Source organism: Callithrix jacchus, chromosome X (assembly GCF_049354715.1).
Source record: "Callithrix jacchus isolate 240 chromosome X, calJac240_pri, whole genome shotgun sequence".
In the NCBI taxonomy this organism is placed as follows: Eukaryota; Metazoa; Chordata; class Mammalia; order Primates; family Cebidae; genus Callithrix; species Callithrix jacchus.
The window spans coordinates 145,500,589-145,526,501 of NC_133524.1; the positions used below are offsets into that span (position 1 = coordinate 145,500,589).

At 41.0% G+C, this 25,913-nt stretch overlaps 1 protein-coding gene across 8 annotated transcripts in view; it reads left to right on the plus strand.

The window, feature by feature from the left end:
- AFF2 (ALF transcription elongation factor 2) overlaps nucleotides 1-25,913 on the plus strand; it is a 486,005-nt gene that overhangs the window by 441,012 nt on the left and 19,080 nt on the right. For all 8 annotated transcript variants that reach the window (XM_035288892.3, XM_035288895.3, XM_035288897.3 and 5 more), the window contains 7 exons: nucleotides 3,823-3,982; nucleotides 6,333-7,343; nucleotides 9,071-9,192; nucleotides 13,290-13,512; nucleotides 18,031-18,320; nucleotides 18,869-18,932; nucleotides 22,630-22,766. In XM_035288892.3, coding sequence (XP_035144783.1) covers nucleotides 3,823-3,982; nucleotides 6,333-7,343; nucleotides 9,071-9,192; nucleotides 13,290-13,512; nucleotides 18,031-18,320; nucleotides 18,869-18,932; nucleotides 22,630-22,766 — 2,007 coding nt within the window. The remainder of the gene's footprint in view (nucleotides 1-3,822; nucleotides 3,983-6,332; nucleotides 7,344-9,070; nucleotides 9,193-13,289; nucleotides 13,513-18,030; nucleotides 18,321-18,868; nucleotides 18,933-22,629; nucleotides 22,767-25,913) is intronic.

Sequence of the window (25,913 nt, forward strand, 5' to 3'; positions counted from 1 at the left end):
GAAAAATAACATTAATACAGTTTTAGTGAATGAAGAATATATAAATTGTGCATTAATTTTTCATCTCCTAGGCAGAATCAAGTATTACATGGGCTAGCTTTACTCTACAGCCACTTTAATATACATCTGGAAAACAAATTAGCAATGTATGAAAATAAATGTAGCAGAAGTGGAAATTTAACTAGCTGAACAGCTAATAACAGATTTCAGTAAAGAACCGAAAGTGACATATTATGATGCTTTGCCAACTTGAAAGTTCCATGGTGTATTCTAGACAAGAATGTGGCCTTAGGCCAACTATTCTGATATTGATGTTTGACATGCTTTTAAAGACAACGTTTCAGTTTTGTACTCACTTTTTGTCCCCGGGAGCAGTCCCAAGTGGGAGCTAGGTAGGCCCACAGGAAATGAGGCTCAGACTCAGATGTGGAGCTTACATTCCTTAGCAGGCTGGGTGCAGCTACAGTTTCCAGCAAGCCCATGAGCAAAAGATGGAGAGTAGAATCACAGGAAACGTGCTGGTAGGAGCAATTTTGCCTCCATTAAATCAACCATTATTCCCTTCCACAAACGCTTACTCTCCATTTCCAACCGTGCAACTGCCCAGAGAAAAGAATTCCTTCACATTAATAACTGAAATCCTTCACCCCTAGTTTGAGTTTTCATGGCGTCCTCCCTGAATTGAAGTCCCCCTTCCTTCTTATCCCCAAGTCTGTATGTCTGAGTATAAAAAGCTGATGTCCTTCTTGTTCTTCCCATACTGATTTCTTCTAAGTGTTCATTGTCAAAATTGACTGTCCATGAGGTCCCACCTGAGAACACAGAAACAGATTTAGCTATAAAGTTTCTTAAGATAAATAACTTCAGGTCTCATTTCACTGGGTCTCAGTCAAGGTTGCCCTTATGTTTAAAACAATTCCACGTCTTTATTTATATCTATTTATAAGTATTGTCAAATTTTCATATATGGTTTCTATTCACATCCATAATTTCTTACAATTCTGAAATTCAAAAAGTTCTAAGAACCATCATTTTTTCTAACCTTGAAACAAACTCATTTGATGATAAGACTTAACATAAACTGCTGTAAATATATTTATTTAAAACATTTGTGTATTCCTCTTATTGTGAATGTTACTTCAGCAATAGTAACAAGTTTTATTAAAGGGTGCTTATCCAGATCCCACTGAGAATATTATATATGATATATTCAGCATATTAGTTTTTGTTTTTTTTTTAAGACGGGGTTTCACAATGATGGCCAGGCTGGTCTTGAACTCCTGACCTCGGATGATCCACCCACCTCAGCCTCCCAAAGTGCTTTTTAAAATTAAAAACATCTGAATACTAAAATGCACCTCTCCTCAGAAGGGCTTTAGATAAGAAAGATCTATACAACACACACACACACACACACACACACGTACAGCCCAATTTCTACTACATTCAAGAAACTTTGATTTAGCTGAGGAATAAGTTGATTTTGGTAAATGAATCATCTGTGATTCATGTACATCACCTTAATGTATTTGGTTGAGGGAGTAATCCCTGGGATTTTTCGTTTCTTACAGAAGTTGGTAGAAAATCATCTAGTAAATGGAACTCTATCCAGAAATATTCCAAAGTCAACCTAGAATCTATTTTAGCTTAGTAATAACAGGATGACCAGCTCCTTATTGAAAGCCAGAAATGAATGCATAGATGTGAAATGATAACTAGGAAACGGCGTTTTCACTTGAGAATCATAAATGTGGATACAAATTAGATTTTATCCCTCAATCTACCACCCAGTATTCTCAGTGTTGCAGATGCTCTGTGTTATATTTAAAACTTCACTTGGGGGGAATTGAGGCCAAGTTAGCCTAATCTCTGGATTAGTCTCACTTAGATTTCTGTTCTCTCAATCTTTATTTAGTAACCAAAGGCAAAAACAATTGATTAGATTTAAAGAGAACTTTGCATAAATAGGGTATCATTACTGACAAGAAAGGAAGAAAGGGAGATCTACAAAGGAATGCAGGGCAAGAAGAGCCCTGCCATAGTCTCCTCACTTTACTCCCATTGCTGGAGGAAGGCACACAGTTCTCAGGAGATACAGTAGTCTCCTTATTTCTTATTATTATTTAGTCTACTTATTTCTTATTATTCCCCAATCTCTTGATGTACTTGACAGAGGAACATGCTTGTAGTTAGCATTTACTTAGCAAATAGCAGTTCAAAATGAGCTTTCCCTATATGAAAGAAAATGTCTACCTGGGAAATTAAAGGGCCAGTCTTCAGGGACACAGGGCACAGGAAGTGGAAAGGCTCTCTATACTGAGTAGTTACTGACAAGGAGCCCATGCTGGCTTTGAAGGGATCCTATTCCTTCCCAAGCAGCAGCACAGTATGGCTTGAGCTCAGCAAGTGAGAGTTGTAATGTTGGAGAAGAGGCTTTAGTGAGGGCGTGGGATGGGGACATGAACTTGTTTGGGTTCAGGCAGTGTTTTAAAGATCTATGCTCCTTGAGTTGGGGGCTGGGGAATCCTGTGGATCCTTTTTCTCACATTTCAACGAGGGGCCACAGGACCAGATGACCTCCAGGACCAGACTGGGCTCTCTTAACTGAGCTGCTGCTTCAGATTTGGGGAATGCGAGGGAGAGAGCAAGTCAAGATGCTGCGAAGATCATGTAGATGGAGAACAGACGAACAGGCCCCCAGCACCCCTCCCCATGAGCTAAACTGATCTCCAAAGAGGATTGGGCTGAAGAGACAGAGGGAGATTAGAACCTTCCCCCAAATTTAGAGACCCATTTCTGAGAGAAAGCAAACTTCAATCCAAAGCAACAATGAGAAAAAGAAAGAAAGGTTATAGCATACCCCAGTTTGCCAAGATGCAGCTGAGGCTGATTTGTTATGGGGCACAGAGAGCAAACGATCGGTGAGGAGGAGTATTGATTATCAATAAAGGCAGAGTAGCAAATGGTGTCACTTTCCAAACACTTTGCTTGGTCAGCTTTACAAATTTAAAATCAATCATTACAGCTGGTTGGTCTCTTATGATTATACTGGTAAGACTTACAAAGAGGTTATAAAAATTAGGGCGGAGGAGACCTGGAAGTGTGTTATCTCATTCTCTCATTCATACACCCCACAGACAGCAATTGAGGACCAACTCTAGTCACTTTGGGACGGAGCCCCAGGCCCTCAGCAATGAATATGCTCAGCATAGCTAGTGCCCTTTGAGGGAGCTGGGAGGTCAGCGTGCTAAGTACTAGTCTTGGCTGTCCAGCTAGCTGTGAGGCAGAGACCAACCCTACCACCTTTCTGAACCTCAGTTTCCTCCAATTAAAATTATAATTGAACTCACTCCTTCTGGCTAATAGAATTATATACCATGTGTTTACCTAAGATCAGAGCCCCTTGACGGACCTGTGGGGTGTTGAACAAGGAGGGAACAAAAAAATGAAAAATTATCTTAACTGAGAAAAATGGGACAGTTTAACATCTAAAGCTCTATATCTGTATCTGCATCCAGAAGGCATGCAAACTTGGCTTAAGGTTTGTATGTTGAGGTAGGGTGGCAAGGCTTTTCTGGAAGACAAGGCAGTGTGATGGAAAGCCAAGGAATGTGGATACACACAGGCCTGGTTCTTATCGAACCTTTGAACTTGGGCCAGTCACTGGGCCTCCTAAGCCTCAGGTTTCCTATCTGTAAAATTGGGACACTAAACCCCACTCTGCCTGTGTTTCACGGATCATAGGCCCTTCTGCTGAATTGGACTATTTTCCATCTGATTTGAGACTAAATGAGGCAATGATTTATGTCATCTTTCTTTCAGCTCACCTTTGGCCACTCCCCAGCCCCCACCTGCAGTGCAAGCCAGCGGGGGTTCTGGCAGCTCCAGCGAATCAGAGAGCAGCTCTGAGTCAGATTCGGACACTGAAAGCAGCACCACTGACAGCGAATCTAATGAGGCACCTCGTGTGGCCACTCCAGAGGTGAGTGAAAGACCCAGGGCCCTAACCATGATCTGCCTGTCCCCGAGGCATTACACTCAACACACACACACACACATGCACACAGACACTGACACACACACACACACACACACACATGCACACAGACACAGACACACACACACACATGCACACAGACACAGACACACACACACACACATGCACACAGACACAGACACACACACACACATGCACACAGACACAGACACACACACACATGCACACAGACACAGACACACACACACACATGCACACAGACACAGACACACACACACATGCACACAGACACAGACACACACACACACATGCACACAGACACAGACACACACGCACACAGACACAGACACACACACACATGCACACAGACACAGACACACACACACACATGCACACAGACACAGACACACACACACACATGCACACAGACACAGACACACACACATGCACACAGACACAGACACACACACACACATGCACACAGACACAGACACACACACACACATACACACAGACACAGATACACACACACACACATGCACACAGACACAGACACACACACACATTTTCAGCACAATAATTAATTTAGCATAATAACCACTTCAGAAAAGTATCCAGATGTTTAAAAGTATTTTAAAAAAACATATATTCACAAATCCTAACATGCATAAATTTTTTGCTGTGTGACTGATTTGCTGTGTGACTCACTTAGCTACTCTTAGCATAGTGAAGCTACCATAGTAATGACTAGACTAGCAGTTTGTCTTCTGAGAGGACCAGTGAAGCCAGTCAAGATCCAATTCTGGCCTTGGGGACACTAACTCTTACTCTAGATTAAAGTGTGAATTGTTCCTGGGCATGTAAGACCCAAGAAGTTTGACTTTCCTTAAAGGTTAAATGATCATTTAAATGTTATATGTTCTTTATTTTAATATGCATCCTTTAAGTGTGTTTGATAATAATTCACAAAAACATTCGACACAGCTCCATGAAATACTAAAATAATAATTTTGAAATAAAAGAATTTGCTTCACATCCTCTGATTCCAGGATGGCTGCTCAATTTTCCTGAGCCTGCATTTGGTACAGCAAGTAAAATTCACCCCCAACACCTGGCTCTTCATAAACTTGTTTTTCAATAATCTGAAAAGAAAACAATAGGAGACAATAGTAATATTTTTGCTATTAATAATAGAAACTCCTGTTGAACATGGACCATGCATGTTCCAGGCACTGCTGAACCCTTGACTTGCATTTTCTCATATCATCTTCATAACAACCTTTTAGAGTACTTATTATTATCTTCATTTTACAGATGAGAGAATAAGGTTCTAGGAGGTTGAAAAGAACTTTCCCAAAATCTCACAGACAGTGGGAGAGCTGGGACTGAAAATTCGGGTCCATTTGTTTCCAGAGCTGATGTTTAACCCAACAGCTCTGTTGCCCACAGTGGCAGTGGATACAACTTGCTCAACCCTTGTCTGTCATCGTCTTGTGCAGGTTGCAATCACAACTACTCAAGTGGTTTTAATTCTGTCATCCTCTATTGGCTGGTACCATAAGCTTCTGCTGATGGTTTTCCAAAGAAAAGCTCTTCTAATAAAAATGATGGCTCTTTTATTTCAGCAGGCAGACCTAAGAGTTGGGAATCAAAGACCCGAATAGTATACATCATTGCCATGGTTTAGTGGACGCTAATATCTGCGTGCATGTCCCTATAAATAGGTTATTGCCCATACACCAAGAAAAGTGCGGTGGTTTCTATTTTTTGGAAGTCAAATCTTTTTGACCTTCAGTAAAAATACAAAAGGCTTGCTCTGTTTGCAGTGAAAGACAGCATCACATAGAAGGTACTGGCATTTTGGCAGTTGGAAAGCCTTTCCTTTTGAATTACACTTGAGATGCACTTACATTCCTTTCAGGATCAGAGACTATTACCTCTGCCTCCTGGTGAGAGGTTGAGTGATGATTCCCACAAAGGATTTTGGAAACAGGTTTCCCTCATGGGCACCCCTGCTAAGCCACTGGAACATCTCTCGGTGAATAATTCTTTTCTTCCTGGCCAAAGTGGAGAATATTTTCAGAGAAAGAGTGGAAATGAGTTTAAATAAGTAGACTGCAGCTGGTTTATATCTGACTATTTAGGTCGTTTGAATATTGTGGACAGTGGGTGTGTGCAGGGGTGTGTGTGTGTGTGTGTATATGAGTGTGTATTTGTGTATGTGTGAACAGTCACTTAACATCCAAAGCTTTTAGTAGTAGTCTCTGTACTGAGGGTTCTCCTGAATCCTTCCCAAGTGTAAAAATCTTTCTCGATGCTGTTTCTCAATCTGCAGCCTGAGCCACCTTCAACCAACAAGTGGCAACTGGATAAATGGCTTAACAAAGTGACATCCCAGAACAAGTCTTTTATTTGTGGCCAAAATGAAACACCGATGGAGACAATTTCTCTGCCTCCTCCAATCATCCAGCCAATGGAAGTCCAGATGAAAGTGAAGACAAATGCCAGTCAGGTCCCGGCTGAACCCAAAGAAAGGCCTCTCCTCAGTCTCATTAGGGAGAAAGCCCGTCCGCGGCCCACTCAGAAAACTCCAGAAACAAAGGCTTTGAAGCATAAGTTGTCAGCAAGTAGTGAGACAGTGTCTCAAAGGACAGTTGGGAAAAAACAGCCCAAAAAGGTTGAGAAGAACACCAGCATTGACGAGTTTACCTGGCCCAAACCAAATATTACCAGCAGCACTCCCAAAGAAAAAGAAAGTGTGGAGCTTCCTGACCCACCAAGAGGCCGCAACAAAGCCACTGCCCACAAACCAGCCCCTAGGAAAGAACCAAGACCTAACATCCCCTTGGCTACCGAGAAGAAGAAGTACAGAGGGCCTGGCAAGATTGTGCCAAAGTCTCGGGAATTCATCGAAACAGATTCATCTACATCTGACTCCAACACAGATCAGGAAGAGACCCTGCAAATCAAAGTCCTGCCTCCGTGCATTGTTTCTGGAGGTCATACTGCCAAATCCAAGGACGCCTGTGGTGCCGGCCTGACCCTCAGCACCTTAATGAGCAACAGTGGCGGCAACAACAACTTATCCATCAGTAACGAACAGCCAGCATTTTCACCCACTCCTGTCATGCAAACTGAGATTCTGTCCCCTCTGCGAGATCATGAAAACATGAAAAACCTCTGGGTGAAGATTGACCTTGACTTACTCTCTAGAGTACCTGGCCACAACTCCCTCCATGCAGCACCTTCCAAGCCAGACCACAAGGAGACTGCCACAAAACCCAAGCGTCAGACAGCTGTCGCTGCTGTGGAGAAACCAGCCCCAAAGGGCAAGCGTAAGCACAAGGTAAATAGTCCAAAGTGGCCTGCCCAGTGCTTGTGAGCAGTGGCTGTCTGTTGTCTGACTTGATCTTGAGCTTCATTTTCAAGGAAGCCAAGGCCGTGCATTGCAGATTTTGGTGAAGGTGATGATGCTTTCTATGGGAAATGCAGTATTTGACATAATCAGAGAGGAAATACTAGGAATGATCTGTAGCCAGTGGCAAGACTGTCCATTATGGTAAATGAGGGCTTACGATGTGTGGGAAAGAAAAATACGAAGAAAGTCTCCTTACTTAGGCAAGGCACCCAAGTGCCCCCAGTGTCTAAATGCATTTTCTAGGGCTTATTCATTTCTCTGGACAAACATTAGCATCCCCACAGCCCAGTTATACTGTTAGTGTCCAGGGTCCTACCATCCACATGTTCTGCCCAGCCAGCCTGCTGGGATCACTGACTTGGTAGGCTTGACTTGGGAAAATCTTACCTCCAGAAGTTTAGGGATGAATTCCAAGGCTATAAATTATACTGATAAGGGGAAATCCAGAATTGCCCTTTTCATCTGAACTGTATCTAGAGAGATGGTTTGGTATCCAGTATGCTCATTCTGTCCTATCTCCACATCTCAGGGTAGTTTTTTTTTAGGGTGACATCTCATGATAATGATATTCAGGTAATCTTATTTCTAAGATTGTCACAGTGGCTAGAAAGGAGGGTCCCAGTCTTCCTTTCTTCTGTCCCTTTCCAGGAAAGACTTAAGATTCCTCACTGAGTCACAGCCCCACTGTGGCCAGGCCATCCTACTGACTAGGAAGCTGCAAGAATGATTGCAGTCATCATTCAGCTTGACTGTACAAGTTCCAAAACAAAGGGCATTCTCTCTGAGTTGCATACAAACATACCTAATGAGAGTAGGGTTTGAACATCCCAAATCTGAAAATCCAAAATCCAAAATGTTCGAAATCTGAAACTTTTTGAGCACTGACATGGCACTCAGGAGAAATAAATGTTCATTGGAGCATTTTCCAATTTTGGATTTTTGAATTTGAGATGCTCAACTGGTAAGTTTAATGAAAATATTCCAAAATTCCAAAATATTCAAAATCAGAAACACTTCTGGTCCCAACTATTCTAGGTGATGGCTACTCAACCTATATTCCAAAATAGGGACCAAGAAGTCAAAGGCCTTTGCCCTACCACTGATTCTCCATACTTAGTGATGACAACAGTACAACCTCAGCTGACAATGTACCTTCAGAACAGCACATGCCAAAGTCCAAAGGTGTGCTTTGAACATGGTTCATTTCCTTGCATGGTGTTCATTGTATAAGCAACCTTTAGATGTCAACCACCATCCCCATGCTGCTTGGACAGGGTTTATGTCACGTTCAAGTTACAATGTTAGTTTCTAAACTACTCATTTATGGGGGCACTGTTGATGGGAGAAGTGCCCAAAAATTGTATTAATAGATTCTCTTTACTGTTGTTGTGAGAGTCCCATGCCACCCAGTCTTTACACAGAGGTTCAAATCACACAGTTCTACTCTCTCAAAATGCCAACTTCTTGGTAGGACTAGGCGAGGCAAGGTTGATTGCTTTTCTGTCTAATCAAAGGTGCAAATTTAACCTTCCTACCTAATCTAGAGATTAAAATAAAAGCAAACTATGTATCTTGCTCATTTTTTAGTTTATAAAACATGGTTGTCTGAATGGTGCCATGTATTTCAAGCCCTGTGTATTTTTTTCCTGTTAAAGCCAACAGAAGTTGCAGAGAAGATTCCAGAGAAGAAGCAGCGCCTGGAGGAGGCCACGACTATCTGCTTGCTCCCTCCTTGCATCTCACCAGCCCCACCTCACAAGCCTCCCAACACTAGAGAGTGAGTTTGCCCTGTCTCTGTATGATGGCTTGGTGTGATTGTTCAGACTCCTAGGAAATCCTGTTTGAACCTGTTTAGGGGATCCTGCCCCAGAAGACTCTAAGGTAAAAAACAAGAGTATCTCAGTCAAGGCCTGACAGCTGTCCCTGGCCACTGGTCTAACAAGGGTGTGGTAAAAGGTGGAACATAGGCTGCCAGACTTGGAGTGACTCCATGAGCTTTTAGCAACATTTCTTTACTCCAAGTCAGATTGATCACTAAAATCAGTCAAAACAAAATCTGAGTACTCAGTAAAGGGTAAAAGGAAATAAAGAAATTAGGAAGCATCAAGAGAATCCCTATCACTTTAACCAGATCACCTGCTCCTACCCAACCTTCAGTTCTGATGGTGATTACTCCGTTTCCCTGGAAAAGCAACTCCCTGATCTTGACAGGATGAGGCAGCTACTTCCTCTTTGATGTCATTACTTAACATTGATATGAAGCTTGAGGACCAGTAGCTATGTCTGGAGTGCCACAGAAGCTAGGGGAATGAAAAATAAAGCGGCTTTCCCTGACATGGAAGTGCCCCAGGAGGAGGGCCACTCCCAGACAGCTCATCTCTCTGGCCTCCCCAAACATGTCATTCCAAGGAGGTGGCACCTCGTCTCCCTTCTCTCTGTGTGGAAGGTTTCAGAATCCAGCAGGAGGCCTCCTGGTACCTCCTCACTCCAACAGCTTGAGTCTTCTCCAGAGAAGTCCTGCCTTGTGTTTCTGCCAAGCATTGTGACCAAGTTCTTTCTGTCTTATAAATATCACTTAACTAACAATCATGTCAGCTACTTGAACCATTCTGTCTGAGTAATTATTGCCATAAATTCATTCAACATTACAGATTACTTTCATCAAAGCCCAGTTTTGGAGCCTATTAGCAGCCCAGAGCAGAGAGCAATCTGGCTAACTGCTGCGAACAATTGATTTCACAGACTATTGTTTAACGTCAGTGATATGGCATCAATCTGCTACACATAAGATGTCAGAAATAAGTTATCAGCTTACATTTGTCTGAATTTTTGTTTTGAGATGAAAGGAAGGAAAAGATCAATTACCACCAGATCTGGTTTAACTAATAAGGGGATTCGGATCCTCCCTGAGGATCAGGAGCTATTGGTGAGGTGCATCTGTATTCTCTGATACAACTTTGCTCTGAAACATCCCTTCACATACACACTTGGAGTTCTGAGAACTAGAGACCCTTCCAGTGGAACAAGCTGACCCCTTCACCTCAGGGTGGACCAGCCATATGAGGAGGCATGCTCCCCTGATGGTCAGACATGGTCATTCCAGGGCCCTCCTCCTTCAATTGCAAGGAAAAAGGACCTGTCACAACTGTCAGTCCCCACTGCTACACTCTCTAGGTGACCAGTAGCCTATCGCTTTCCCCAGTTTATAAAAGAGAGATGACCAAGTATTACATAAAGATCTAGTCATTTGAGTTGGTTCTTACCAAATGTCATGCTCAGGATTGGGGTCCAGCCCCAGCTGAGATCTGAGGGGAGTGGGTGGATATGGAGCAGAGAGCTGGAAGAACACTCAAGAGACAGCAGGTAAACGAGGCATAATTTTATTTAGCAGCTCCTTCGCAGGGTGAGTGTTGTATCTATACACTACACAAACAGTAGCGGCTGAGAGCCAGGTGGTAAGCTTCTCTATGTTATGTCTACATGGCTATGATTATATAAGACATGGGACTATGCACTTGTGCCCAGATCCACTGAGTCATCTAGGCTGTTTACCTCAGCCTATGCCTGCTTGGCTTTCGCACAGCCATGTTCCTTACACCAAATGCTGTCTTTAATCCACTATCTTTACAATGTCTTTACTTTTCTTGTAGGTGGGAAAGCAGTGTTTCCCTTGTAGCATTTATTATTCAGAAAGGGCCTCAATCACTTTCTTATGCCCACCAAACAGATGTGTTTTCTCTGAAAAACTTTCTGGAGTTGAGGAAGAATGAAGCAATGACTGGCCTCTTAGGGGTCTACTCCTGGGAACCCTCTCCCCAAGCTTTGCTCCTTTGTGCTCTATTAACCTTTCAAACAAAGTGGTAGACAACATTCATTTTTCTAAATGACTATTTTTAACCTCATAAAGATGCCACATCAGACTATGACAGCTATAATTCCCCATAGTTCCACAGAATGACTCTCCTGAGTCTCACCTTCTTCTTTAGAGCTGGTACCATCAGCAGGGCCTCTGAGGAATTAAGTGCAGGTGGTGATGCCTTTCTTTTGTCTCCTATTCTCCTCTGGCCTATTACAAGAGGTACCCAAAGAAGCAGAAGCTGTTTTTTAGTTGGCAGTCATAACAATGACAGAGTGGTCTCTAGAAAATGCTCCCTGGGTGTCTTTCACCAAGGAAGTCTTTAAAGACTCCATGGTTCCAGGTCATGACCAGGCAGAAGTAAAGGGGGACAGGTCACTGGTGCTCACTGTGCAGAATGCACTGAATTCCTGCTGGTTCTTTCAGTGGCAGATGGGCAGGCATTGCGTGACTGTAGTTGCCAATGGCGAATTAACTGCCTCTCAGAAGCAGCTCTTTCCCCTGCAGCCCCAAGTTCCTTCTTGGGCAGCTCAAGTAGTCGGGGAGTAGTTACAGCTAATGAACCACTGTTCACCTCCTGTAAATACCACAGCAGTTCTTGACATCTGCACATATAAATTCCCAAAAGCCTGGTGCCTTTGTAATTATTACACTTAATGTGATCTGATATTTGTGGAGCTTCCTCATGGACAAGAATCTTAATCCGTATGTTCACCATCATTTCAATCAGGCATTACTGCTATTGTAAAATGGTTATGCATGTGAAAGCAATTTTTAAAATCTATTGAAAAGTATCTTTTAATTAATTTTAATCAATTGAGGTAATGACAGAAACAGTTGTGTTTTTTTCAGTTTCGCTACTCAACAAATATTAACATAGGGCCACATTTATGAAACAAAAGATGAACAAGATGACAGGTATTACAATTGGCAAATTTGCCACAGTGGAGGTGGGACAAGGAGGCTGCACTGGCTTTTATTTCAGGGAATCAAACCACTTGAGTGCTTGTTCATCTTTGATTTGTTGCTTTGAGATATTGTAAATCTATATTTCTAGACACTGACCGAAATCGACCAAGAGGAAAACATAAATTCTTGTTGACTTAATCCGCTATTGAAAATTGTAGTCAATAATCATGAAAAGTAAATAGCTGCACAGTGCAATAAAATAAAATAAAATTCAAGTAATCTTCATTGATTAGTCTCAGACAGTAAGTAAAATGAAAATCCATGACCCAATTACCATGTTAAGCAGCAAGCATAAGGTTTCAGTTTTTCTGTTTTATTTGAAGTCTCAGACTATTTGATGATGCCCATTTAATGAACAGATAAATCAGTTTGAAAGTACGGGAGCACTTTTAGAATTGCAGATGTCTAGTGTGAATATGACAAAATAGCATTTTTCAATGGAGTTTTGTAAAGTGGAGTACATCAGTACTTCAATGTAACAATTTAAGATTACAGGCTCGTTATGCCTTGGCGTTGGAGTAGAACATTCTGTATATACAATTTGCAATGTGTGTCACAATACTATTTAGTGCATTATTTATTTCTAAGTAATGTATAAGCATAATATTTCTTAAGAAAATATTCTTCCACTGTTTATTGTGCCATTTATTGCATGATTGTGCTGTTAAGTCCTAGGGCAAAGTAAGTAGGAACCATCCTGAAAAATGATGGCATTAAAGTCTGCATTGTATTTTCCCTAAAAATCTAATTAACAGAAATCCTGAAAAGTGGAAAACACCCTACTACAGCACACTCCATTAGACATTTACATTTGTCATGGAGTTCCGCTGCAAAGACTTTAGTTTATTCTTAGATACATATGTATGCATATATCTATATTTATGTAGAAAGCTATCTACATCTATATGCATTTTTATATATACTCTTCACCATAGGTTGAGGGATAGCAATTTAAATATTACTTCAGCTGACAGTACTAGCGTCATGGGGAAAATCAGAATAAAGAGAAATAAGACTTTATGACACCCTACACTTCTTGTTTTCCACAGAAATAATTCATCCAGGAGAGCAAACAGAAGAAAGGAAGAAAAACTATTTCCTCCTCCACTTTCCCCACTGCCAGAGGACCCTCCACGCCGCAGAAATGTCAGTGGCAGTAATGGTCCCTTTGGACAAGACAAAAACATCGCCATGACTGGACAAATCACATCTACCAAACCTAAGAGAACCGAAGGCAAATTCTGTGCTACTTTCAAAGGGATATCGGTAAATGTAAGCATCTTGGAAGAAATATTATAATTGTCAGGTAGCAATGAGTTAACCCAGCTCATCTAATTTGATCATTTGGGGATGTTGCAGGAGGAAGGGAGGAAGAAGCAGAGAAGAAATATGAGAAGCGGGTGTGCACAAATACACAAACTGTTATTTCTCTTCGTATAGTGCCTTGTATATTGTCACAAATAATTAGGTATTATAAATAACACTGATGTTATTATGACAATGATCATGCTTTAAAGAATCTGCAAAGTCATTCTCATAAGGGCTAAAATCTCCTGGGGAAACGTGATAAATATATAAATATTTGCTCCTAGAAATATATCGTCCTTCTCAGGGAAATCACTAGGCTTCTCTGATAGGAGTGAGCAACAATGCCTCTTAGTCCATTCTTTCTTTCTATTAATGATTTCAAATCTAGGAGACTTGTGGTATGATTTTTGCCTTAGCCTGTAAGTTAAGACACTTAACTCTTATAGTGCCAGCACTGCATCAAATTTTGTCTGTGACTCTGGGCCAATCATGAAACATCTCTGAGATCATCAAATGAGTGGATTTGACTAGAAGATCTATAGAGCCTCTTCTAGCTCCAAACGTGTTTACAATTTTGTGCTCGCAGAGTCTTCTCTATTCCATTTAGACATGAAGTTCTGTTTATTGACTCAGTGGGTGAGCGAGTGTGGACAGATGACATGTTTATATAACTGATATAATCATGGCTGAATTCAGCCATTTCCAGTCAGATGTGCCAGGACTGACATCCATGCCATGTGTGGTGGATGTAATGTTTCAGGGTTCTTGCCACATATCTTGGCCATACAGACAAATGACACTGTCTTGGGCTGATCTTACTGTTTGGTCTAGGCCAAGCTGGCTCTGGCAGTGGAGACATGGAGCTGGCTTACAAGTTTCTTATGGCACTGTTTCATTTAAAATGTTTGGGTTGAAAAAAACTCTTCATTTTCTTTATATCCATCATAATAATTTGCAGATGCCTAGCTTCTCAGCACATTTATCTCAGTAAGATCTAGGTGGTAAGACTTATTTGGTATTCAGAAGGTCCAGGATAAAGTGTAAAAGATCCACATAAATATAAGAAATACATTTCACGTTTGGCTTTTATCTTTAAAGTGACCCTGTTGACTATGGCAGGTGTCCATGTATGTGTGCATGCATGCACTCAGCAAACACTGAGGGTACTGGGCTGTGGGATGGAGGGACAGTATCATAAATCAGAGATGGCTCCAGTGCTCAAAGAGCTCTCAGTCTAAAGTGAGCAATGAGACATGGGCTCAAAGGGCTAGAATATAAAATAGCTGGTGACTGGTGTCTCGGGGCAGGGATAGAGACAGGTCTCTGAATGGTCCAAGGAGAGTTAAAGCACGTCTGCACTTCTGGCTGTAGGGATAAGGTAGTTCTCCTGGTGGAGGAGGCATTTCTTGAGTTAAGCCTTAATAGATGAGTAGGGTTTAAAAATGAAGGGAAGTGGACAAACAAAACGTGGTCTATTGATACAATGTAATATTATCCAGCCTTAAAAAGGAAGGAAATCCTGTCATATGCTACAACATGGATCAACCTTGAAGACATTATGCTAAGTGAAATAGGCCAGACATTAAAGGCCAAGACTATATGATCCCATTGATATGAGGTCCCTAGAGTAGGTAAATTCATATGAGGTCCCTAGAGTAGTTAAACTTATAAAGACAGAAAGTAGAATGGGGGTTGCAATGGGATAAGGCAGAGAGTAAATTGGGAGACATTGTTTAATGGGTACAGAGTTCCAGTTTTGCAAGATGGAGAGTTCTGGAGACTGGTTGCACAACAGTGTGAATATACTTAACATGACTGAACCGCACACTTAAGAATGGTCAAAATGATAAATTTGGCTGTGCACAGTGGCTCAAGCCTGTAATCCCAGCACTCTGGGGGGGGGGGGGCCAAGGCGGGCAGATCATGAGGTCAAGAGATCAAGACCATCCTGGCCAACATGGTGAAACCCCGTCTCTACTAAAAAATACAAAAATTAGCTGGGCATGCTGGCACACACCTGTAGTCCCAGCAACGCTGGAGGCTGAGGCTGGAGAATTGCTTGAACCCAGGAGGCGGAGGTTACAGTGAGCCGAGATCGTGCCATTGCACTCCAGCCTGGCGCCTGGTGACAAAGCGACACTCTGTCTCAAAAAAAAAAAGATAAATTTTATTATATGTGTACTTTACCACAATTAAAAAAAATTTTAATGTGATAAAAATAATAAGTGGAAAAAATTATCACAAGGTAGTAAAAAAAAAAAAGGGAAATAAATGAATGGAAAGCTTTTTGAAATCTAAAACTTCACATGTACCAAATCAGGAAAGTGAAAAAAGCAGGGGCATGTTAAATTCAGTTGAAATTAAGGTTCACAGAAGGGAACAGTTGCAATTGGGCAGAAAGCTACAGCCAAATCAGGTAGAGCTTTGAATGCCAGCAAAGGAGCCTCAGCCTTGAGTTTGCATTTGAGTGCGGGACAGACAGATGCTAGGAACTTTGTTCAGAAAGTTCAAGCTAACAGACAGCAGACTGAGGCCAGAGGGAGAAGCGAGCTCAAGGGTTGGGAGTCCAGCCAGGAGACTCTTTGGTAGTCTCAGTGAGAAGCCATGAGGGCCTGCATTTTGAGGCTTTGAGGAAGAAAGGGACAAATTCGAGAGATGTTGGGGAGATACATTTAAAAGGAGTAATTAACTGTAATTAACTGGTAATGTTGAGGAAGAAAAATGACAAATTAAATAGCGCAGTAGTTTTCGAAAAGAGTTTTAGGAGCATTATCATGTTTCAAAATGAAGTAATTTATACAATTTCAATATATAAAGCCGATTAAAGCAGAACAGCTCAGATGGAAAGAAGGGTGGGGAGTCCCTATTTTGCAGGTTTCAGTGCCCACTAGCCCGGATAATACTGCAGTTCCCTGGGTAACTGTGCCAAACTCAGTTTGGATTTTTTTTTTTTTTTTTTTTTGAGACAGTCTCGCTCTGTCACCAGGCGCCAGGCTGGAGTGCAGTGGTGCAGTGTCGGCTCACTGCAACCTCTACCTCCCGGGTTCAAGCAATTCTCCTGCCTCAGCCTCCCGAGTAGCTGGGACTACAGGCATGCGCCACCACGCCCAGCTAATTTTTGTATTTTTAGTAGGGACAAGTTTTTACCATGTTGGCCAGGATGGTCTCGATTTCTTGACCTAGTGATCCACCCGCCTCGGCCTCCCAAAGTGCTGAGATTACAGGCGTGAGCCACTGCACCTGGCCCAGTTTGGAAATTTTTTATCAATATGGAGAAATTCTGCTTTGATGACTAGGGAATACCATCCTGCCATCAACAGGAAGAGGTAATTGGTTTGATTATTGATTTGGTTTGTGAAAAATTTGAGGTGCTAACGGCCACGTTGGTGGAATTGTCCTAAGACAGTCACTGTAGGCTGGAGCTTTGGAGATTGGGTAAAATTGAGGTTTCCATTTGGGTGTTACCTACTTATTGTTGAATCCATGCCAACAACATACAAGATTCACAGATCATATCAAGAAAGAAGAGAACTGAGAAGTGAACTTGGGGAATACCAACCTTAGGGAGATACCAACTCAGAAGAGCAGAAGGAAGAAGAGGCACCCTAGGAAGCATGGTCAGAGAGAGAACAGTCAGGAGAGTCCCACCATTACCAGGGGTGGGAGGGCAGAGTTGGCCACTTGAACACAGCAGGTGATCTCGTGATACCACACTGTCACATAATCTTACCACCTCCTTTCTCCATCCTCTCTATAGCAATGACAGTTCAAAGCAAATCCCTTGTAAGTCTCTTACTCATTTTATTTTGGACCTAGCAGAAATGAGGCTTCACCATCTTAAGGTTTCAAAACAAAATGGAGACACACTCACATGGCATTCACTTAGCCAGAAGCCAATCAAGTGCCTCACGTGAATAAAAGGGCTGCTTCAACCTCAGTTCAGTCAGGGCAGGGATTAAGTAGAGTACCATTTCCTGGTATTTTCTGGGCTGTATCTGATATTTTGCAGTGACCTGAGAATGTTACTTACTCTGAAGAAAGCTTCTGGGCTGGTTCCCTTATCACAAATACCCACATCAGGGTCAAGGGCTTTATTTAATATCTCTGTGTCTCTCTCCCTCCCTTTGTTCATGCATCTCTTCCTTTCTCCCTCCCTCCTCCTCTCTCCTCTGTATTCTTCCTTCCCTTCCCCCTCATATTTACCATTGGATTTAGCCCTTTGCCATGGCTGTCTTAATGGTGGAACTATGTAATTGCAGCATCTGATTAGATTGGTGTTTGGTATCATCATAGAACAAAAGCTGTTGATTTATGGTGTTCATAAAATATCCAGGGTCACCTATTTATCCTCAAGCTGTGTGAATTATTTTCTTTTCCTTTTTTTTTTTTGCCTTTTTTCTTAACGTGCTTGACATTCAAAGCATTTATGAAAAGATGTTTCGAAAAGTTGGAACTAATGGAAACTGTCCTCCTTTTTCTCAGGAGGGAGAAACTCCGAAAAAGGCAGCCTCTGCCACTGTCACTGTCACCAACACTGCTATTGCCACTGCCACTGTCACTACTACTGCCATTGTCACCACCACTGTCACAGCTACTGCCACCGCCACGGCCACCACCACAACTACTACCACTACCATTTCCACCGTCACCTCTACCATCACTACTGGCCTCATGGATAGCAGTCACCTGGAGATGACGTCCTGGGCGGCTCTGCCCCTTCTTTCCAGCAGCAGCACTAATGTCCGGAGACCCAAGCTCACTTTTGATGACTCGTACGTTGTTCCTGATTATCATGGACAGTTTGGAGTAGTGAATGGGGGTGGGGGCAGCATGGCTTTTCTAGTGCTGTGTATATGTCACCCTAAATAAGACCTCAGCATCAGCTCCTATACCCTTAAAAGTATACCCCCTCTCCCCGCTGCATGCACTGTCCCCACCAAGAAATGTTTTGGGCCCATTTTAATCATGCAGCATTGTTACTGTTCCAAAGCAGGTGCAAATGCAGGTTGTTTTATCCTTTCCTATCCATGGCCTCACATATAACCAACACACGGATTTAAAGCCAGGGGTTGATCTATTTGGACAACTGTAATGGTTGGGGTTGGAGGACGTGGTTATTTATCCTAATGTGACATTATGTACTTCAGATTTCATTTACGGTATTAATTCAAGGTTGGTTATGATACGAATGGCAGCATTAGTCTGCCTTTTTCAAGGCATTATATGGGAATAAATTTATAGCAGAAAAGGTTTGATGATTCAGTCTTTTAATGAAAAGATGAAACACTGGTTTCTGAAAGACCTTGTTTTGTTTATTTAGGGTTCACAATGCTGATTATTACATGCAAGAGGCTAAGAAGCTGAAGCACAAAGCTGATGCACTGGTAGGTTTCCTTTTTCTCATCGCTCTGTTTCCATTAAGGATTTATGTTTCAAAAGAAAACAAAGAAAGCACTTTTCCAACAGATTTTCAGTAGCACAGCCCACACCTGCCTGGCAACACATTGCTGCCCTGGCATAGGGAGGTTGGAACTGGTGAATTACTTAGCTCTGTAATTCCCAAAGTTCTCAGGGCTGTGTTAGCGTGTCATTCGTTTTTCCACTGTTCTTCCCCTTACCCCAACTTCAGAGGCTAAATAGCATATACCATTGTCATATCTTTCAAGTGAAATTGAAATGACTTATAAAACTTCCCCTGGAAAGTATGCTCTCTTTGGGTCCAGTAAACCAGGACTCATGTGGGAATGGGAGTGTTGTTGAGAGCTATCTAAATGTCCTCAAAAATTGGCTTTGCGAAAACTAGACCTGAGGAAAAAGTCAGCTCCTTGCTGCATTTGATGACATGTTTTCAGAGTGAGCCCCACAGTTAGGCTGGGACCCCAAGCAGAGAAAAGAAATGCTGTCATCTGGATTTCTCAAGATACTTTGTCCAGCTGTCTCCAAGGGTTTTGGCCACCTAGATCAGTGATATGCTCAACATTTTGAGTTGTTTGATTTGGTTGAGGATCCTAACAGTGGGTCTCAACCACATATCACATTGGGAAGCTCTAGAATAACTCTGGCCCATACTCCAGACCAATGAAATCAGAATTTCTGGGACTGGGACCCAGGAATGAGTATTAAAGCTCCCCAGGAGATTCCCAAGTGCAGCTATTTGAGAATCACTGTCCTAGGGAGTGCCTAAATTCAGGCTTCTCACTTTAACTAAACCCCATTGAGTTAAAACAATAGCATCCTCAAACATTGCATTGTGTCCAGCTAGGACTTAGTTGTCCCGGTGGTGTTTAATTTTTGGAATGCTGTGATGAAATACCATGACTACTGTGTGGCCAACATCAATGTCCATGGTTCTTACATCTGTCTTTTCTCTGCTTTCTGTCATTTCCCCCCTGGGGCACAAATTGCTTAGCGTCTGCAGCTAACCTTTCTGTGGTGTAAATTGTTCCTTAGAAACAATTTTCCCCTACTCCTGCAAACAAAAGTGACAAGGCAGGCTGGGTGCTAGCTCCACTGGAGATGCCAGGACAACTGTGCCTGTGACCATTGTATGGGCGATGAGAGATTTGAAAGGTATTGGATGCCAGTGCTGCTGCCTCAGAGACCAAAGGTGTTCTCTAAATGCCTTCAACTCTACGGCACTACAGAGCACTCCAGTGCTCCTAGGGTTTTCCCTCTGTCAAAACTGGGGTTAGAGAGTACACACATGTTCCTTTGACAAGCTGTTACATGAGCTGATGAAGACTGGGGCGTACATAGGAGACCATGTAGATGAGATGCTTGAAGAACTGAGAATGCTCGGTGCCACAAACATATGTACATATGATTATGAACTAACATCACTCTACATTCCAAAGTTGTGTTTATATGTATGTCTTCCAAGTGATCACATTTGGCCTAATCCATTTAGAGGATGAATTCCCAGTTCAGGAGATACTGCCCATATGGGGGCAAAAATTGGTTTCAGAGAGGGGATAAAAAGGTCTTAGGTATTGCAATGGGGTGTGACCCTCCAAAGGGCCACAGGGCATAAAGAGAGGATAAGTATATTTTTTGTATTAAAATTTCATTGGGGGTACATGAAAAAATACAGTGATCCCTCTGTATCCATAGAGGATTGGTTCCAGGACCCCCTCAGATACCAAACTTCTCAGATGCTCAAGTCTCTGATAAAAAATGGCCATTTGCATATAACCTGTTCACATCCTCTAATATGCATTAAATCATCTCTAGGTTACTTATAGGATCTAGTAGAATGTAATGCTATGTTAAGAGTTGTTATACTGTATTGTTTAGGGAATAATGATAAGAAAAAGTCTGTGTATGTTCAGTGCAGATGCAACCATTCATTTTTTTCTGAATATTTTTGATTTAAGGTTGGTTACATCCATGGATGCAGAAGCCTGGATACAGAGGGCTGACTGTATCTTAAAATGTCCTTATTGGGGGTGGGTGGTATTGAAAAAAAGGTTGCGAAACACTTAGAGGAATTATATTTTTGCTAGGCTTATGCCTATATTAACCCGGGAAGCACTCTTATAGTTTAAGCCACTCATTTTATGGACGGGGAAATAAGCCCAGGGATCGGGCATAACTTGGCTATTAATTGGCACTACGGCCATGTAATTTTTTGTCTAGACATCAGCTACTCCTAGGGAAAAAGGAGTTTAGGCTAGGTGATCTTTCCAGATCTTTCCAGCTATAGGCTAATGAATGAAAAGCCACTTTCAGAAATCAGGATCTGAGATTAATTTCCAAATGGGAAAGCCAGTAGAGCCAGATGACCTAAGGAAATTATCTTGCAAGGCAAAAGAGAAAGGACCTAGTTTGCATGTATGTACACAGGGCTTCATGAAGTCAGTTTGAATTTGATTGAAACCAGTATTTCTCCACAGTAGCTTACAGAAAGAAACCCACAGAATTCCTGCAGTTCGCAAAAGCTAAAGAACATTTATTGTAAAAAGTCATTTACAATAAGAGATTCTGCAGGACCTATAACTAATCATTTGATAGTTGTGCTTAATCCTTTGCTAGAGACATCTACCCTGCCATTTAGAGAATGAAAATATTTTGATAAAAGGTATACAAGAAAATTAAAATAGCTAAATCTGCATTACATTTGTTCTTTTACATAAAATGCCATATTAGTGGAATTCTTACATCCTGCTATCAAAAATTGAAAATGTGAAATCCTGTTATAAAATACTCACTATAAAAGTGTCATATATAATATTCATTACACATAAAACGAAATCAGTATGGCTAAGTCAGTTTAATCATGACCATTATCAGGGCTAAAACCTTTGCAAGAAAATTTTACTAAACTAAAATATTTAGTGGTACTATATTGTTTGGCTTTTTGACACACTATTTCAAGCCATCATTTACAGTGAAAGTGACATGATTATTGTCAACAGTCATACTACAGCTTCCCACTTTTCATGACAATATCATCAATTTGTTAATCTTCTCCTGAGGGTGAGGTTGATGTGCTCACAAAGAGTTCTAAAGCAAAAATATATGTGTTCATTGTCCATGAAGCTTATAAAAAGCAGCCCTCAGTTGCAAATACTGTCTATAGGACACTACAATGACCAGACAGTTAGTAAATTTAGTGAATAGAAGCTACTTGAGGCAATGATTTTGATTCAGGTCCACCAAAAAGATAATGATAACAGCAACAACAATGCCTCAAACCACATATGATACCCTGCCTGCGTTTTTCTCCTCTCAACTAGCCTTGGTGTCGTGAAGATAAAACCATTAGCCAGGAACTTCATTGTTAATACCAATTCATACATTGTCTTCTTGATCTGTGTTTCTTAGCCTGGGTACTGCTGACATTTTGGTACAGCTCATTCCCCATTGTGGGAGCTGTTTGGGGCATAGCAGGAAGTTTCGAAGCATTTCTGGCCCCTGTTCACCAGATGCCCCTTCTCCCCAGGGATGACAACTAAAAGTGTCTCCAGACATTCCAAATGTTCCCTGTGGGAAGGGGGCAAAACTACCCCCTAGTTGCAAAGCACTCTTTTATATGAAGGAGAAAACAGAGTATCATCTTGACAAGTCATCTTCCTGTTTCAGTTCGAGAAATTTGGCAAAGCCGTGAATTACGCCGATGCCGCCCTCTCCTTCACTGAATGTGGCAATGCCATGGAACGCGACCCTCTGGAAGCAAAGTCGCCATACACCATGTACTCTGAGACTGTGGAGCTCCTAAGGTGAGTGGCCTTTCTGCAATTGCCTTCCTACACTGATTTCAGCTAGAATTAGAAACTGTGTTTTAAAATATATATCATTTCCATTTATTAATAATTTGTCCAAGGCATCTTCTTAGAAGTCATCATAATCAGTTCTTGCCATTTTATTAATATCATGAAAAATTTATAATTGATGGACACTGATTTTATAAATTATCCCCTTCAGAAGTTATAATGTGAGTATTATAATTCGCAGCATTTGTAACATTAAAATGGAAATGTAGTGGGTAGAAGTAAGTATAATCATTTTACCATTTAGTATCGACTTGTCTTTTCAAAGGTGCAGTTTTATAATTCAAAAAAATGGTGTTCTCAGGATTTCTATTACAAACCATGTTGTCTAAGAATTTTTATCTTGTTATTAAAAAGGGAGGGGGTACTGTTCCAACTCAAAGTAGGCGTTTAAGGCCGCAGGTGTGGAGTAGACTTTCCATGCATCTGGAATTAGGAAAATAGATGAGGTGGTAGTAGGGGCTGGTGGTACAGATGAGACAATGAGAATAGGAGAGGGGATATTAACTGCACACATTATTGGTTTCATTTACATTTTAAATGAAATTTTCTGGCTGTTGATCTTGGTGGTGTAGAATTTCTGGGTTATCAAAAAATCCATAGAAGAAGAGGTAGAAGAAGAAATGATCCATTCTGATGTTATCCAGTAATTTGTAGATATTTGTACAATAATTTAATCCACCCCTGAATGGTGGCTAGGCACCATCGTTCACTAGATGAACCAAATAATCACTTTTGGTTGATTCAGTAAGCAGTTTTTACCTAAAAAGTCCTTATGTCCAGTCCCATCTGGCTTGATTAATCAATAATGCCAGGACTGGTTTATACTACCTTGCTTGTATTTGCATTAACCATTACAAATCTGAAGATATTTGTACCTAAATCTTCAGAAAAATGTTGGACAGATTTAGTGTGCATATTTTCCCAGTGACACATTCCAAAAGATAAAAAGAAAAGAACTATTTTTTTTATTAAGAAAAAAACAGCAACTCTCCTCACATAGAATCAGAAGTTTACTTAGAGCCACAAAAGTAGGGTGATTATAGGGGCAGCTTTAGCCTTGCCTGCTGAGTCAATCAGCCAGCTTTCTCTTTGCACTGCTCTGAAATGTGGGCACCAAAAAAAGTGTCAAGTGTTTCTCCTTGATTTACTTTATATACTGTGGAAGGCACCACTACCATTCTGTAGCTTTCAAGAAGGAATTGATGCTTAGTATCTAGTCAAAACTACCTGTGATTTTCAAAGATACACAAGATGAACATATTGGCAAAAATTGTAAGGATTCAAAATTGAGGGGAAACATTAGTGAACAAACACAGGGATAATTTATGCTCTACATTCATTCAAAAATGCAGATTTAAAAAGGCACTTTTTAAATTAACAAGAAAATGTAACAACATTAATACCTAGCATTAAGAACTACAGCAAAAGCTGGGTGCGGTGGCTCACGCCTATAATCCCAGCACTTCGGGAGGCCGAGGTGGGTGGATCACGAGGTCAAGAGATCGAGACCATCCTGGTTAACATGGTGAAACCCCGTCTCTACTAAAAATACAAAAATTAGCTGGGCGTGTGGCACACGTCTGTAGTCCCAGCTACTCAGGAGGCTGAGGCAGGAGAATTGCTTGAACCCAGGAGGCGGAGGTTGTGGTGAGCTGAAATTGCGTCATTGCACTCCAGCCTGGGTAACAAGAGCAAAACTCCATCTCAAAAAAAAAAAAAAGAACTACAGCAAAAAAAAAAAAAGCCTCACAGTGAACGAGACCTCTCCTATGCAGCTGATGGGAATAGAAATTGATTATTGTAAATTGAGGGCAATTTGGCATTGTGTAGGAAAAGCCATACAAGTGGGTATTCATATCTTTTGATCCAGTACCTTAACTTGTAGAAATCTGAGTTTTCTCTCCTGATGAAAACAACTGTAAAGACTAGAACAAGTAATCAGTATGATGCTCAATTTGACATTATATATAATAGCACGCAATTGGAAGCACACCAGTAATAAAAGAAAAGTAATTACATAGTAGGACACTCAACAGAATACTTTGCAGCCATTGAAATACAACAATGACAGAGACTATGCAGCCGCACAAAACGTATTTATAATATGATGTTAAATAAAATCAAGCTGCAGAATAACCTGCACATTACAATTATGATCATGAAAAGTTTGTTTATGCATCTCAATCAAACTGGAAAGGAAATTAGATCCCACCTGTAATAGGTGAGTGAGATTATGAGTGTTTTCCCTTTCTACATATTCTTCTTTCTTATTTTCTTTTAAGAAAACACATGCTGTCTTAAAAACATAAAAGTAAAATACACATTTTATTTTATGGTAAAAGTGCAATGTGAATCATTAAGTAATTTTTCCTTAATTATTCACAAAATAAGTTATTTAGGGAAGAAGCGTGATTTATGTTTTATTATATGATATTTTACTGTCATAGAAGTTTATTTCAATGAAACCTGAAAGTCAATGGAGAATTTATGGACATTCACTTTAAAGTTAATGTTTTTAGACTTTATTTTCAGGTAACTGTAGATGCACATGCAGTTGTAAGAACTAATACAGAGAGTTCCTGTGTGCCCTTCACCCAGTGTCCCCCAATGGGAACATCTTGCTTAACTATAGTACAGTATCACAGCCTGAATGCTGACATTGATATACTCCACAGACATCATGCAGATTTCATCAGTTTTATTTTGTTTTGTTTCCAACTTCACCATTTTTTGCATGTACTCATTTATGTCTTCTCAATTTTTAAATTTTTTATACTTTCTGTAAATTACATGTGTGTATAATATTTTTTAATGAGAGGAATTTCAGTTGGGACTAAAATGAGTTAAAGCAACTGGGTCTTCTGGTCCATTTAAGCAATTGAAACTCCACTATCAAGCCACTTCAAATGTGGTTGCAATTAGAGGGTGACTGTAATATAAACATAGTTTTTAGTAGTGCAATATTATGTTGAAGAGACTTTTATTACTCTCTCCCCAACAGTATGCTGGCTACAGAGAGAGCCCCATTTTCTTCATTCAAGTAATTATAGTTCCTCTGAGCTCTGGGAATCTGCAATAGAAATGTATTTGTGA